This window comes from Elgaria multicarinata, chromosome 1 (assembly GCF_023053635.1).
Source record: "Elgaria multicarinata webbii isolate HBS135686 ecotype San Diego chromosome 1, rElgMul1.1.pri, whole genome shotgun sequence".
In the NCBI taxonomy this organism is placed as follows: Eukaryota; Metazoa; Chordata; class Lepidosauria; order Squamata; family Anguidae; genus Elgaria; species Elgaria multicarinata.
The window spans coordinates 141240220-141253038 of NC_086171.1; the positions used below are offsets into that span (position 1 = coordinate 141240220).

The window sequence follows — 12819 nt, forward strand, 5'->3', positions numbered from 1 at the left end:
GAGAGGTGGTTTTTTTTTGTTTTTGTTTTTAAACCCTATTAGACATACAATTAAAGGCAGGGGGAAAAAAACATATTTCCCACATCACATTCTTAGTCGTGTGCGCGCGCCCCCAATACCTTTGATTGTATTTCAAAAGAAATTAGTTATCAACCTTCTAGAACTGCATTCTGAAGTTTTAAGTGAGATACAATCGCAACATACATGCATCGCAGGAGAGAGAAAAATAGATTACATAAAGGCAGGCTGTTCAGAATCCTGTATTTGTTCAAACGAGCTTGGAAACACATAATTAGGGGAGAAAAGAAATCCGGGTGAAGAATTAAAGGCTCCTGCTTATTGGTGCTGGTGCTGGTGCTGGGGGACGAGGGGGTGGGAGAGGGAAACACGCTTAATTCGATTGCACCTAATAGGACTCTTCCACCCTCCCACCCCCGCCCGGGTCCAACTAGAAAGGGTTTGTGGCCTTCCCCGCCACGGAGAGATCATTTGGTCTCAATGAATTAGACCTCCGTGATCATGTTTCTTTATTAAGGTAGGTTTGAGCTATTAAGGTCTCTATACTATCCAAAGAGGTGCTCCGTTAATTAAAACTCGCATTCTGCAATTTTAAAAGCATTTAAGAAGGACGAAGTCTATACATGTTAGAAAGAAAAAATCTCAAAGGCAAGTCTTCCAGCGGAATTCGTGAGACCTGCGTCCACACATTACGTTTAAGGCATCGGAATGTTAGGTCGGCAGCATATATATGCATCCCAGCTTCCTGACAGAGATGTTTGGGTGGGAGCAAGACCCACTGATTTTAAATAGAAGCTACTCTCTGCGAGGTCTACCTGACCTAGCGACATTGACTCCCCCAGTCTGCACCCTTCTTTCATGCGATTAGCAAGTAAACACCCGAAGTACCATTTTAAAAATTTATTTACAAAGCTGTGTACAACACGAAGGAATAACATTTAGAATACATATATTCATTCATATATAAACAGACTTCTATAATAGAATGACAGGGATATTTCCCCTCCCCCCTTTGATTTTCTTCTTTTTTCTTTACCCCCTCAATTCTCCCTTTTCATATTTAAAATGCCTTTCCCCATCGCTCAGGTGTGCGTTTTGGATGTTTATTTCGAAGAAAAAAGTAGCAAGGAGTTTATGAACCTTCAGCAAAAGTGAAAGTTCGGGCCTCCTAATCCTGAACGTTTTTCTTTTTCTTTTTTTTTCTTTTTTCTTTTTTTTTCTCCAAATGTGGGCCGTTTTTTAAAAAATAAAAACTGCAAAGGAAAGCCCGTCTTTCCCCTCCCTCCCCAGTTACAAATATGTACAAATCGGTCGCCGTGAGTGGAGTATGAGGTTTACCTGTACAGACAGACAGCATTCCGTTTTGTTTTTGTTTTGGAAGCGTGACAGTTTTTTTGGGGGGGGGGCTTCGAAGAAGCGTCCATTTGGCCGCGGCCGTCGGAAGCCCGGCCGAGGGTTTGGCGCGGTGACCGTAAGCGCAGCAGTCAGTCCGCCGCGGATGGCGGTCGGGCCTCCCGGGTCTCCATCGACGGCTAGAAAACCGTCACGATGGTTTCTCAGCCGAATCATCGTTTAAAAAACAGGCGACAGAGCGCGAGCGAACGAGCGAGCGAGCGAGCGTCGATGGGTCCGGGCCCGCGGCTCTACTGCGCCGGCCACTTGGCCTGCACCGGCGTGGCGGAGGCCGCGGGCTGCAAGAACTGTCCCGAGAGCATGTTCGTGGGCACGCTGAGGAGGGGCGCGATGGCCGCCGTGCTCCTGGCCAGCGAGAGCGGCTGGTGCGCCAGCAGGCCCGACTGCACGGTGACGGGCGGCCGCAAGAACGTCTGGGCGGCGGCCGAGCTGACGGCCTGCCCGCCGGCCCCTCCGCCGCCGCCGCCGCCGCCGATGATGTTCTCGATGCTGAAGGAGGGCCGGCTGCTGGGCTCGGCCTTGACGGCGCCCGAGCCGCCCAGGCCGCCCAGCTGGAGCTGCAGGCTGGGCCCCAGCTGCGCGTTGAAGGCTTTGCGGCTCAGCTCGCTGGACGGCAGCAGCGGCACGGCGGGCGGCAGCATGGGCCCCACGGGCGGGATGTAGGGGTACTGCAGGGCGGCGGCGGCGGCCGCCGGGTGCGGGTAGGCGCCGTGGGGCAGCCCGTAGGCGCGCCCGTAGGGCCCCGACGACGAGGCGGCGGCGGCCGAGGCGGCGGCGGCAGCGGCCGCGGCCAGGCTGTAGGCGCCGAAGCTGTGCATCATGAGCGCCGTCTGCTCGCGCAGCTGCTCCTGCTGGTGCCGCTTGAAGCGCTTCCGGCGCCGCAGGAACGAGCCGTTGTCGAACATGTCCTCGGACTGCGGGTCCAGCGTCCAGTAGTTGCCCTTGCCCGGGTTGCCCGGCTCGCGAGGGATCTTGACGAAGCAGTCGTTGAGCGACAGGTTGTGGCGGATGGAGTTCTGCCAGGCGGGGAACTTCTCCCGGTAGTAGGGGAAGCGGTTGCTGATGAACTCGCAGATGCCGCTCAGCGTCAGCTTCTTCTGCGGGCTCTGCAGGATGGCCATGGTGATGAGCGCGATGTACGAGTAGGGCGGCTTCACCAGGCTGCTCTTGGGCTTGCCGCCGCTGGAGGCAGCCGCCGCCGCTGCCGCCGCCGCCGCGGGCCCGGACGGCGCGGACCCCGCCGCCGCGCCCTCCTCGCTGCCCTTCTCCTCCGCCGCCGGGCTGCCGCTGCCCGAGCTCGTCGCTTCCGCCGCCTCCTTGGCCATCAGCAGCTCGGCCGCCTCGTCCAGGCACAGCGCGGCGGGCAGCCCCGACGCTGTGGCCGCGGCCCCCGCGCTCGGGCTGCTGCTGCCGCCGCCGCCGCCTTGGGCCTCGCCGCCGCCGCGCTCCTCCAAGCAGTCGTCCCCCTCGCCCACCACGTCGATGTCCACGTCCTCGGCCGTCAGCACCGTCTGGCCGGACATGTCGCTGGCGCTCAAGCTGCCGGACAGGGTCATCCCAGCGCACGGGCGGGTGGGGTGCGAGGGCGAGGGGCGAGGGAGAAGAAACAGGAGAATGGTGACGGTAATAGGGAGATAAGAGTCGGCGAGAGGATGGGACTGGAGGGGGGGGGCTCCGAAAAACACCTGGGAGCAAATCCAATCCCCCCTCCTTCCAAGGTCCTTCTCCAACAGGTAGCGGGGCTGGCAGCAAAAAGGCTCCCCCTCCCCCACCCTCCCCCTCTTCTTCTTCTTCTTCCTCCTCCTCCTCCTCCTCTTCGTGGTCTTCTAGCTACCGGCCACCGCGCCTTCTTCTCCCCCAGCAGGCATCAGAGGCCAGATCAAACTCCTCTCCCGCTTCAGCTCCGCGTTGGCTGGCCGTCGGAGCGGTCTCCCAGGCGGGTCTTTCGGCCGGATCGAGCTCCGCGTGCCGTCAGTGGCGAGGGTGAGGGGGGTGGCGAGGAGGGCGAGGAGCTCTCCCCCTCCCCCCACTTCGCTAAAGGAGCAGCAGCAACGACGGGGCGGCGAGGAGGAGGCGGCGTGGGGGGGAGAGAGAGGTGGGGGGGAGAGAGAAAAGAGCTGGGATCGGCTCAGACACCTCGACAGGCTCCTTCTCGCATCTGGGGTCGCTCCAGAACTCCTCCTCGGCGGTGTGACGGTGCGCGGGCAGAGCTGCTCTGCTCGGAGCGCCTTGAGCCGCGGCGGAGCTTGACAGCGCGTTTTCCCCGACCTGCGATCCGTCCCCAACTCATCCGAGCTGCTTCTGCTGCCGCCGCTGCTGTTGCAGGTTAGATCTCTTCCGAGTCGGGCTTTCCATCTCTTCTCTTCCAAGCGCTGCCTTTTTCCTCCAGCCCTCCGGTCTCTTTTGCCTGCTTGGATCGCCCTCCTTTCAACCCTCTCTCAACAGACTCCCTTCTCTCTTTCTTTTGCCTCCTCTTTTTAGTTTTTTTGCCCCCTATCCTGTATCCCCCTTTTTTCCTCCCAGAAAGGGGGAGGAGGAGGAGGAGGAGGGGGGAGGTTATGCCTTGCAGCCGAGAGAGAGAGAGAGAGAGAGAGAGGGAGAGAGAGAGAGGGCGGGAGGGCAGGCTGGCGGGCGGGCGGGCGGAGAATCAACGGGCGTTATAAGGAACTCGGTGGCCACTTTGAAAGTCCCTTTTTAAAAGGCTGCCTGATAGATTACTTTCCAGTTAAAGATATACTAGGAGGCGGGGCCACGTGACGGCCTGACGTCAGCGCCCCACTGGCAAGCCATGCAAAACTCAAGTTGTTTCATGGGATTGTCAACAAAGAGGCAACAGTGGTGGCTCTTCAGCCTCTTGATCAGAGCCCCCTTCTTGATCACAGCCTCTTGATCAGCGGTTCAGCCCCTTCAAGGGGACTCCCAAAACAGGCCCGTTTGCTACGGGAAACCTTCGCTCTGTTTTCCTTTCTTTTTCTGTCTTTGCCTTTATGCTAACCATCTAGGTTACGAACTTCATCCCACTACGAACGAAAGGAAAGCTGAAAAAATAAAATGCTAATCTTGGAATAGAGGCGGTATTCGATCTTTTAAAAGTTTGTTGCAACTGGGGGAGGCTCTGCCCCCCACCCCTGAAAGAAAAACAAAAACAAAAGGAAGTCTCCAGTTTTGCCAGACCGGCCCGAGTAAAATTTGAACCGTGCAGCCGCTGCTAAGACAATCCCAATAAATCGCCGCCTGGGCCACCCGCTAGCGGGGTCTTTAAAAACCCAACAGTGTACCAGAGCAACTTTGGAATGTGCAAATCACTTTCCTATGGTGGTTGTTTCCCCCCCACCCCAAACCCAAACAACAGCATCAGCTGGGAAACGAAGATCAGAAAATGGCTATTGATTAATCTATTAGGTCAGTTGCAAGGAGAAATAAAAGAAAAAGTCGTAAAATCCCCCCCTAAAAGAAAAAAAGAAAGAAAAAGGTGTGGGGAGAAAACAGAAATAGCAAAAAAGGAGAGAAAAAAGAAGAGAGAGAAACCTTTAGCTAGTGGCTTTATTATTATAGGTACTGTTTTGCAGCCGGTGTGTTAACGATGTAATAATTGCGTATTAGCATATTCAAAACTAGGAAATGGGTGAAGACTCTATTCCCTTCAGTTCAAGGCAAGCTAAGGAAACATACTCCAAAAGGAGAAGGGGGGAGTTAGAAGGGGGGGGGAAGGAGCAGTCAAAGTTTGTTGCAAATGTCGATTTCCTCTTCTGGTGTCAGGAGGGATCGATTTCAATGGAGAACAATAACTTTGGCTTTAAGTATGAAACTGTTCGCTCAGTGGGTGGTTCTGTTTTGGTGTTTGTTCATCCTGTGTATTGTTGCAACGATCGCCTGTGATTTCGGAGGGATGTTGATCGTCAGAAAGGAGGGATCCGTTGCTTCTGAATATCGACAAGAATTACACGTGAGAAAGCGTCTGCCTCCGCCCTTGGTTCCTCGCTTGTTTCTCTCTTGTTTCCGAGAACATTTGAAAGTGGACCAAATAAACCAAGCCACGTTTTTATTGGAAGGATTTTTATTTTTATTCTTCCCCATTCTCGCACAAAAAAGGAAAGGGAGGGATGAGAGAGAGAGAAGAAAAATGTGGATCGGTCTTGTCAGGAGAGAAGGGGGTTACTAAACTGGGGAACTAGCGATGAATACAGAAATCGAGAGAATATTATACCGAAGGCACTAGGCAAAGAAACGACCGATTTATTGTCTACATAAGAGGAAGGGAAGGAGGGCGAGCGGGCAAGTATATCTGGCTATCTGTTTCATGGGATTGAACTGAACGAGAGGGTTTGACGTTGGAGTTTTACCTCTTTGAAAACTCATATCTATATATATATATTTTAAAAATAAAATTAAAAAAACAACCAGGGGGTGAGGTTTGGGGGTGACTGGTCTACTGGACTATTTTCTCCATCCATCTCAGCCTGATCAGTGAAATCTGACCTGATGTAGGAACAGGAATGTGAAAACAAGCAAAGCTGGACCTTCCGAAAATATTGTGCTTTGCGTTTTGTCTTGCCTGTTTGTTTTGCAAATCGCCACCTTTTATCGAAAGGGCGTCCCCTGCAGAGGAAAGGGGTTTTGATTCACGCCCATTGATCACCTGCTGTTCAGAGAGAACTCAAAGGGCTGCCCGTCCGCGGCCCACGTCCTTGGGCATAAAGCCCCATTGAACTCAGTGGGGCTTACCTCTGAGTAATGTATAGGATTGCGCTATGAAGAATGAAGGCTTTGCCTTGGTCGGAGGAAGGAAAGTTGCTACAAGAAAAAGGAGGGAGCTTGACTATTTCTAAATATCGATCAAGGCCATGGAGAAATGTTACCTTTTAGCTGAGATGTTGATCTCTTAGGAAGTAAGGAAATGCCTGCCTGGGCGCAATCCACAAGGGGGTGCAGGTCGGATTAAAATAAGTGAAGTCCCCCTCCCCAACTTTTTACTGCTTCTGTCCCAAACTCCAGGTGGCTGGAGTGTGCACGTCCTTATATCACCATTTTTAGGCATTCCTGTTCTATCATTGATGCTTAGCTTGACTTTCTTTCTTTCTTTCCTTTCCCCACAAACGAGCCCAATTTTAATTTTTGCACCATCTGGACTAAAAACACTTCTTTAATATATCTGTAGATAAATAGATAGATGCAAATAACACAGAACAGGTGCAATCCAAAAAGACATTTTAAAACACGCACAACAAAAGTTGGATATTTGGTTATATATATATATATATATATATATATATATATATATATATATATATTTAAAAAAAAAGCAAAAACGAGCAGAAACTTTTGGCTGAGTTTCCCCGGCACACACACATCTCCCACATCTATCCATCCATCCATTTCGAGAATTAGAATTCTCTCCTCTAGAAATCTACGCACACGATCGCCCAGTGGGTCCGGTTTGTTTTGCGGTCCCCTTGAAATCTCTCAGGGAAATGTAAAAGGGAGACATTCTTTCTTTTTTCTTTTAAAAACCACTTTGAAAAGCGTCGGATTCATTTGTTGCGCTTTTTTCGCCCTTCTCTCTTTCGACACAATAAAAGTCAAATTAATTGATTCATACCATTAATTACGGTGCTTAGCGTGAAAAGAAACGTTTCCCCTCGATTAGGGATCTATTGTGCTAATCTCTTGTTCAATCAGTGTTACCATCTGAGAAGGGAGAAGGGCGCAAGTCGGAAGGGGTGGGGGTGGGGTGCGCGGAGGGAGGGAAGGGAGCGGTGGGGGAGAAGAAGAGCCTTTCCAGGCAGAGGAAGTTTGGGACTCCCTTTTGGCAGATCGCATCAGCTTTGGGGAGTTTTAAGACTGCGCGGCTCTGCTTTCCCCCATCTCCTTTTGCAATGGATTTCGATCGGAGGGCAGCTTGGATCGCGGGTGGGATGGATCGCGGGTGGGGGAAGCCAGGGGCCTGCCACCTCGATCGCGGGTCAGCCTGGATGGCGTAGCCACGTCTTGTTTGAAGGCTCATCTTCTCTTCCCCAGGCTCGTCCAGTTAATTACGGAAAAGCACCCTTTTTATTCTAGAAAGTCGGGACTGAAACGGTCCCCCACCCACCCCCCAAATAAAAATAAAGCGCTTGAAGAATTGCCAGCCTCCAAAGGTTAATATTAGGCAGGACCTGGTGATTTGTAGAGGGGGTGGGATGTCGGGGAAGAAAGAAAGGAAGGGCCTAAGCCACGGGCCAGTCCATCTGACAGTGCCTGGGTGTTAAGTAAATCCTGTTCTAAGCCTAATTGAAGTTCGCTCTTAAAACCCACAAGTCTTCCATCATCAGCGCTAAGCTTAGCCAGGTTGTCAGGCGAGGCGGGGCCGGGGGGGGGGAGAGGGGGAAAAAATCCATTGTATAATAACAAGTAAACTTCCGCAGAGTGGATGCTGGGAACCACCCTATTTAGAAGAGTTTAAGGTTTGCTGCCCCCCCCCACCGAAAGGGGGTGGAACAGGGGGTGGGTGGGTCTGAAGGAGAGATGCTTACCGTAGCGGAGGTAAAAGTAGATTCGTGTGTGTGTGTGTGTGTGTGTGTGTGTGTGTGTGTGTGTATGAGAGAGAGAGAGAGAGAGAGAGAGAGAGGTGTTGCATGTGTATGATATATACACACACAAAGATTTAGCAAGGGCAGGCAAGAAAACTGTACAGTCCAGATCGATAAGGAATCAGATAGAGACATAACTAGCATCAAAGGGTAAGCGCGGGGTGGGGGAGAGAAGCCTGAACAACTTATGATGGAAGAGGAGAAATTAATTACAGCTCACTTTGGGTCTAATATGACCAAGCGAGTGTCTGACCACGAAGCGAGTTAAAAAATGAACCCGGAGACTAGGTGGGATTGGAGAAAGAGGGGTGGGGGTGGGGGTGGGGGTGGGGAAGAGGGGACAAATTGCAATGCTGGGCTAAGATCGTTCTCGCTGTAATCGTTTTAAGGAGAAGGGGGAATCAAAGGTGTCCTCTTTCATCTCCTTAACCCTACTACTTTCACTAATTAGTTGTATAAATCGCTGTCGTGACCTGTATAAGTTCTCTATCGTGGTTTGTTATAATAAAAATGTGTGTGTGTGTGTGTGTGTGTGTGTGTGTGTTTTAATGAAGGATACCCACAAGGAAAATCGAAGATGGAAAAACAAACCAAGAGAGAAATACAAATATTTCTTTTTAAAAAGAAATAGACCAAGCGCAGATGTGGGAAAGATGGAAGCTTAAAGAGAGCGGGGGCTGCACTCGGAGTGGAAGCCTTTCGCTGGTCTCATCGTGGAACTGACCAGGTGTTTGGGGCGTTCGGGGAGAAGGCGGGTTGTGCCTTCTGTTGGAAGCGTTTTTGAAGCCCCGTTTTTCTCCAGGTTTCCTGCAAGGCGAGAGGCGGGGTGGAGGAAGGAGGGCAGCTATTAAGGTGTCCTTAAAAAATGCCTCCTCGATCCAATCGAAGCTCTTCCGCACTCCCCCCCCTCTCCAATTTCATTCTCACGGCCGCAGACACAACTTGGTGTGCATCCAGACTGGGCTTGCACAAACAGAAGCTGTTAAAAAGAAAGCAACTCTTTAATCAAAACCAAAAGGAGATGATTTGGTTATAATTAAAAACAAAAACTCCGTAGAAATCGTAATAGATCATAGGTAAATAAAACTAAGTAAAAGGGAGGGATGGGTTGCACAGGCAAACAAGGAATATGCCCTTCCTGAGGTTTCCAAAACGGATATATTTGTACTGGAAATGTACAAACATCCATTCTGTAAAAGGCAACACGTTTAATTAACGATGAGAGAGCAGTTAGGGGCAGAAAGCTAGTAAAATTCTGTGATAAATTTATGGCATTGTTAGCGTGCTTTTAATTATGGCTATTATGTTAATTATTTCACATTAGCATGGAGTTATCAGCAGCATGTCAGATTTAATCAAAACGAGTCTTTCTCTCGAAAATTGTTCTTTTCATCCGCCGTCAGGAAAAGAAAAGAGGAGAGGACCGGGAGGGGGGGGGAGGCGAGAGGGCGCAGGAGAGAATCCCAGGCCGGAGCTGTCTTGATAGCAAAACAAATGACTTCCCCATTGCAAGAAGCGGCTTGGACGTGATCCTGCCCGGACCCCCCCTCTCTCTCCCCCCCCCCGCAGATCCCCTCCGGGCAGAGAGCTACGAAAGAAAAGAAAAGACCTCTTGGGTCTCTCTCTCTCTCTCTCTCTCTCTCTCTCTCTCTCTCTCTCTCTTTCGGAATTCACCATTTTCGCATGCCCCCCCCCCGCTCTCCCTCCCCCTCCGCCCCCGTTTGGAGAGGGCGCTTTATCATCCTGGATCACTCTGTCAAACAATATGTTCTTGCTCATTTTTATCTGTCCCGTTTTACAAAACCCCCTTTCACACTCGCAAAATGCCGGCCGGGGTAACACTGGGGAACACAGAGGCAGGAGTATAAAAGAAAAAGGAAAGGAAAAAAGAAAGAAAGAAAAAGAACAACAAGCCATCCAAAACACAAAACTCAACACCGCTATGATCAGGATGGAAGATGGGCCAAAAGACACAGAGGGTCCACCGTCTCTCCAGTCTGATCCCCGCGATGGGCGCGCGTTCGGAAGCCTTGAACTTGCTCCTGAGCTTGATCCTGACGCCGGCTTAGTCGGAGGGGCAGCGATCGCGTTGCGGTGGCGCAGCTAAGGCCGAGCCTTGGGGGAGGGAGGGGGGAGTCCAGGGCCCCGAACGATCACCGTTTGAGGGAGCACTTTCTGTCCCCCTCCCACCCCAATGACCACCCAGAGAACTGCAGGTAATGAGGCATGGGGCACCACAAGCGAACTCCGTTGAGTTCCCTTGGTCAAGATGGTGCTAGGATTTAAGTGGCTTTAAAATGCAAAACTGCACATGCTCAGGAGTTTTTAATCTTTATTTTTAAAAACAAACAAACAAACAAGCAGGCTTGCCAATTGTTTTGTTCTTCTTGCATATCAGGAAGGTAGAAGCCATTTTAAAGAACGGAGTGGCAGTGGGTGGAGAAATGTTCATTGGGTGCATGACCGTCTAAAGCTCCCCTTCCCAAAAGATAATTTAAGTTCAGGGTCTAAAATTACCAAGCTGCACCCCTGCCCCTTTGTGTTGCGCAAATCAGACCCAAGTGCAAATCCTCTTCGGCCACGGAGATGGCTGGGGGGTCTTGTGCGTGTCCCTCCCTCCCTGTCTCTCTCGTCCTTAAGGGTACATAGCTGATCGCTCGGAGTTGGTGATGGCGCAAAACGCTTGGTCCGTCCGACGTTAGACACGCGAACGCATCAGCCACAGTGAATCCCAAGGGAGGCGTCCTACGCCTTTGAACCTGACAGAGATCCCTTCTCCTTCTGTCTGGCGTTCCTTAGCGGCTGGCGGGGCACTCCTCAGCATGTCTCTGGAGAAGTTAGTCCAACAGAGTTGTTAGGGACTCGCTCCTTAGCATATGCCAGAATAAATGTGCAAGTATTTATGGCAGCGCCACGTGTCCTTCATTGGACTCTAACTCCCATAATCCTTTGGACAGCTATGCTGTGCGGGGGATTATGGGATTTAGAGTACAATACTTCTGAAGGGCGCGAGGCTGTTTTAAGGTGCCACAATTCTCTTTGCTCTTTTTGCTACAATAGGCTAAGCCATCGAGTCAGAACATTTAGGATTTCATCCAAACAGCACAAGCTTATTAAGGTATTGGAAAGAAGTCCTTCTATGTTGGATACAGTTTACTCCCGAGAAAGTGTGTTTAAGATTGCATCAGGAAGCCACTCTCTCTTGATTTTCGGCCCTGTCTTCTCTCCGTCTGCAATATAAAGATAACAATGCTGGCCTACTTTTCAGGGTTGGTGTAATGATGAAGGACTTGGAACACTGAACCGAAAGCTCTATATAGCAATAGAGCAGTGGAGGTCGGTGTCTCCAATTTCGGTGGTGCTGTGAATTCATTCTCGGTTTCAGTTAGCACCAGCCAGAACTCTAAAGGAGCTATCCAAGTTGCCAAACCGATTGGGGTGGGTGGGTAGGGTTCAGCACTTTGGATAGGTCTTTTAGAGTTACGCTGGTTCTGACTGAATCCCAGAGTGGATTCACAGCCCCACCGGAATCGGAGCCACCAGTCTCCACTGGCAGAGAGTCTATACAAATGCTTATTAATAATGATAATTAGATTAATAACAACAATAGCGACTATTAATAGAGGGTGGTTTTTTTTAAAAAAAGAAAACTTCTTTGTTACACCAATAAATGGTTTGGAGATGATGTATTGTGGGGTGGGTGTGCTTGCAGGCATGTGTTTTTCCTCTTGGCTTTTCCAGATCAGTTCTACGCTCCAGTGAGACATAAACCCTTCACTAAGTTTGTAAACCCGGGTCGCACTGTACCACTTCAGATTGAATATGGGGGTTCTAATGATCAAATGCTAGTCCATGCTATTAAAATAAAATACAAGTCCAATATGTTACAAAAAAGTTTTATTTATTAGAATTATTTTTATATTGCCTTTCTCAGGGCGGTTTACAAAAAGAATAAAACAATTAAAATGTAAATGCAAAATCAATAAATCAATAAGTGAGAAGCCACTAAATTATAAATGCTACATGAAATATAAAAGCATAGTTAAAATCACCCTTTAAAAGCTCTGGGAAATAAAATTGGTTTTTGCCTGGTTGGCAAAATCAAGTTGGCAAAATCAAGTTGACTTGTCCTGGGAGACCACTAGGGCGCCACCACAGAGAAGACTCTTGACTTGTCCTGCCATGTTTATTTTCTCTAGGGAGGATTCCCCCTCCCCGTTTTAAATTGCAAACCCAAATTTATTAACCAGTGAGTAAAGCCCAGTGTATACATGCATAGGATTATATGGTTCATGGAGAAACATCCAACATAAGTCAGTGAGAACAAGGTCAGTGAGTTAGACCTGCCTTTCTAATCCATGGCTCCAAGTCACTACCCTGTTTGTGCACACAGACAATTGCATTCCACGGATCGTGGCTGTTTGAGTCACTAAACTTCAAGAGAACATTCATTTATTTTAATGTTCTTGATTTTGTTTGGTTGATGCCACCTCTCCATTTCCTAACTTTAAAGTTAGATAATCCCGTTCCTGTAACCCAGTAGTCTGAATATAAGGAAAGTTTAATTCCAAATCTCATCAGCGCTAATAAATGCCTTTGGCTTCTGGACATTTGCGGGGCAATTCTATGCATGTCTCCTCGGCAGCAAACTCCATTAAGTGCATATAGGTTGCAAAACGCACTTATCCTTTTATGATAATTTGGAGTTAAGAGATCCTGGCTGGCCTACCGCAAATCTCAGATAAGTGCGTATAGGCTGCAGTACACACTTACCTGGGAGTGATTCCCATTGAGCTTAGCTGGATTTACTTCTAAATAG

General features: G+C 49.7%; 1 protein-coding gene across 1 annotated transcript; it reads right to left on the reverse strand.

Annotated features, from left to right (window-relative positions):
• Positions 1-1655: 1655 nt before the first annotated feature.
• FOXD3 (forkhead box D3) lies at positions 1656-3176 on the reverse strand. Its single transcript, XM_063118125.1, has one exon. The coding sequence runs from the start codon at positions 2985-2987 to the stop codon at positions 1662-1664; it is 1326 nt and encodes a 441-aa protein (XP_062974195.1). The 5' UTR covers positions 2988-3176; the 3' UTR covers positions 1656-1661.
• Between the last annotated feature and the right edge of the window lie 9643 nt (positions 3177-12819).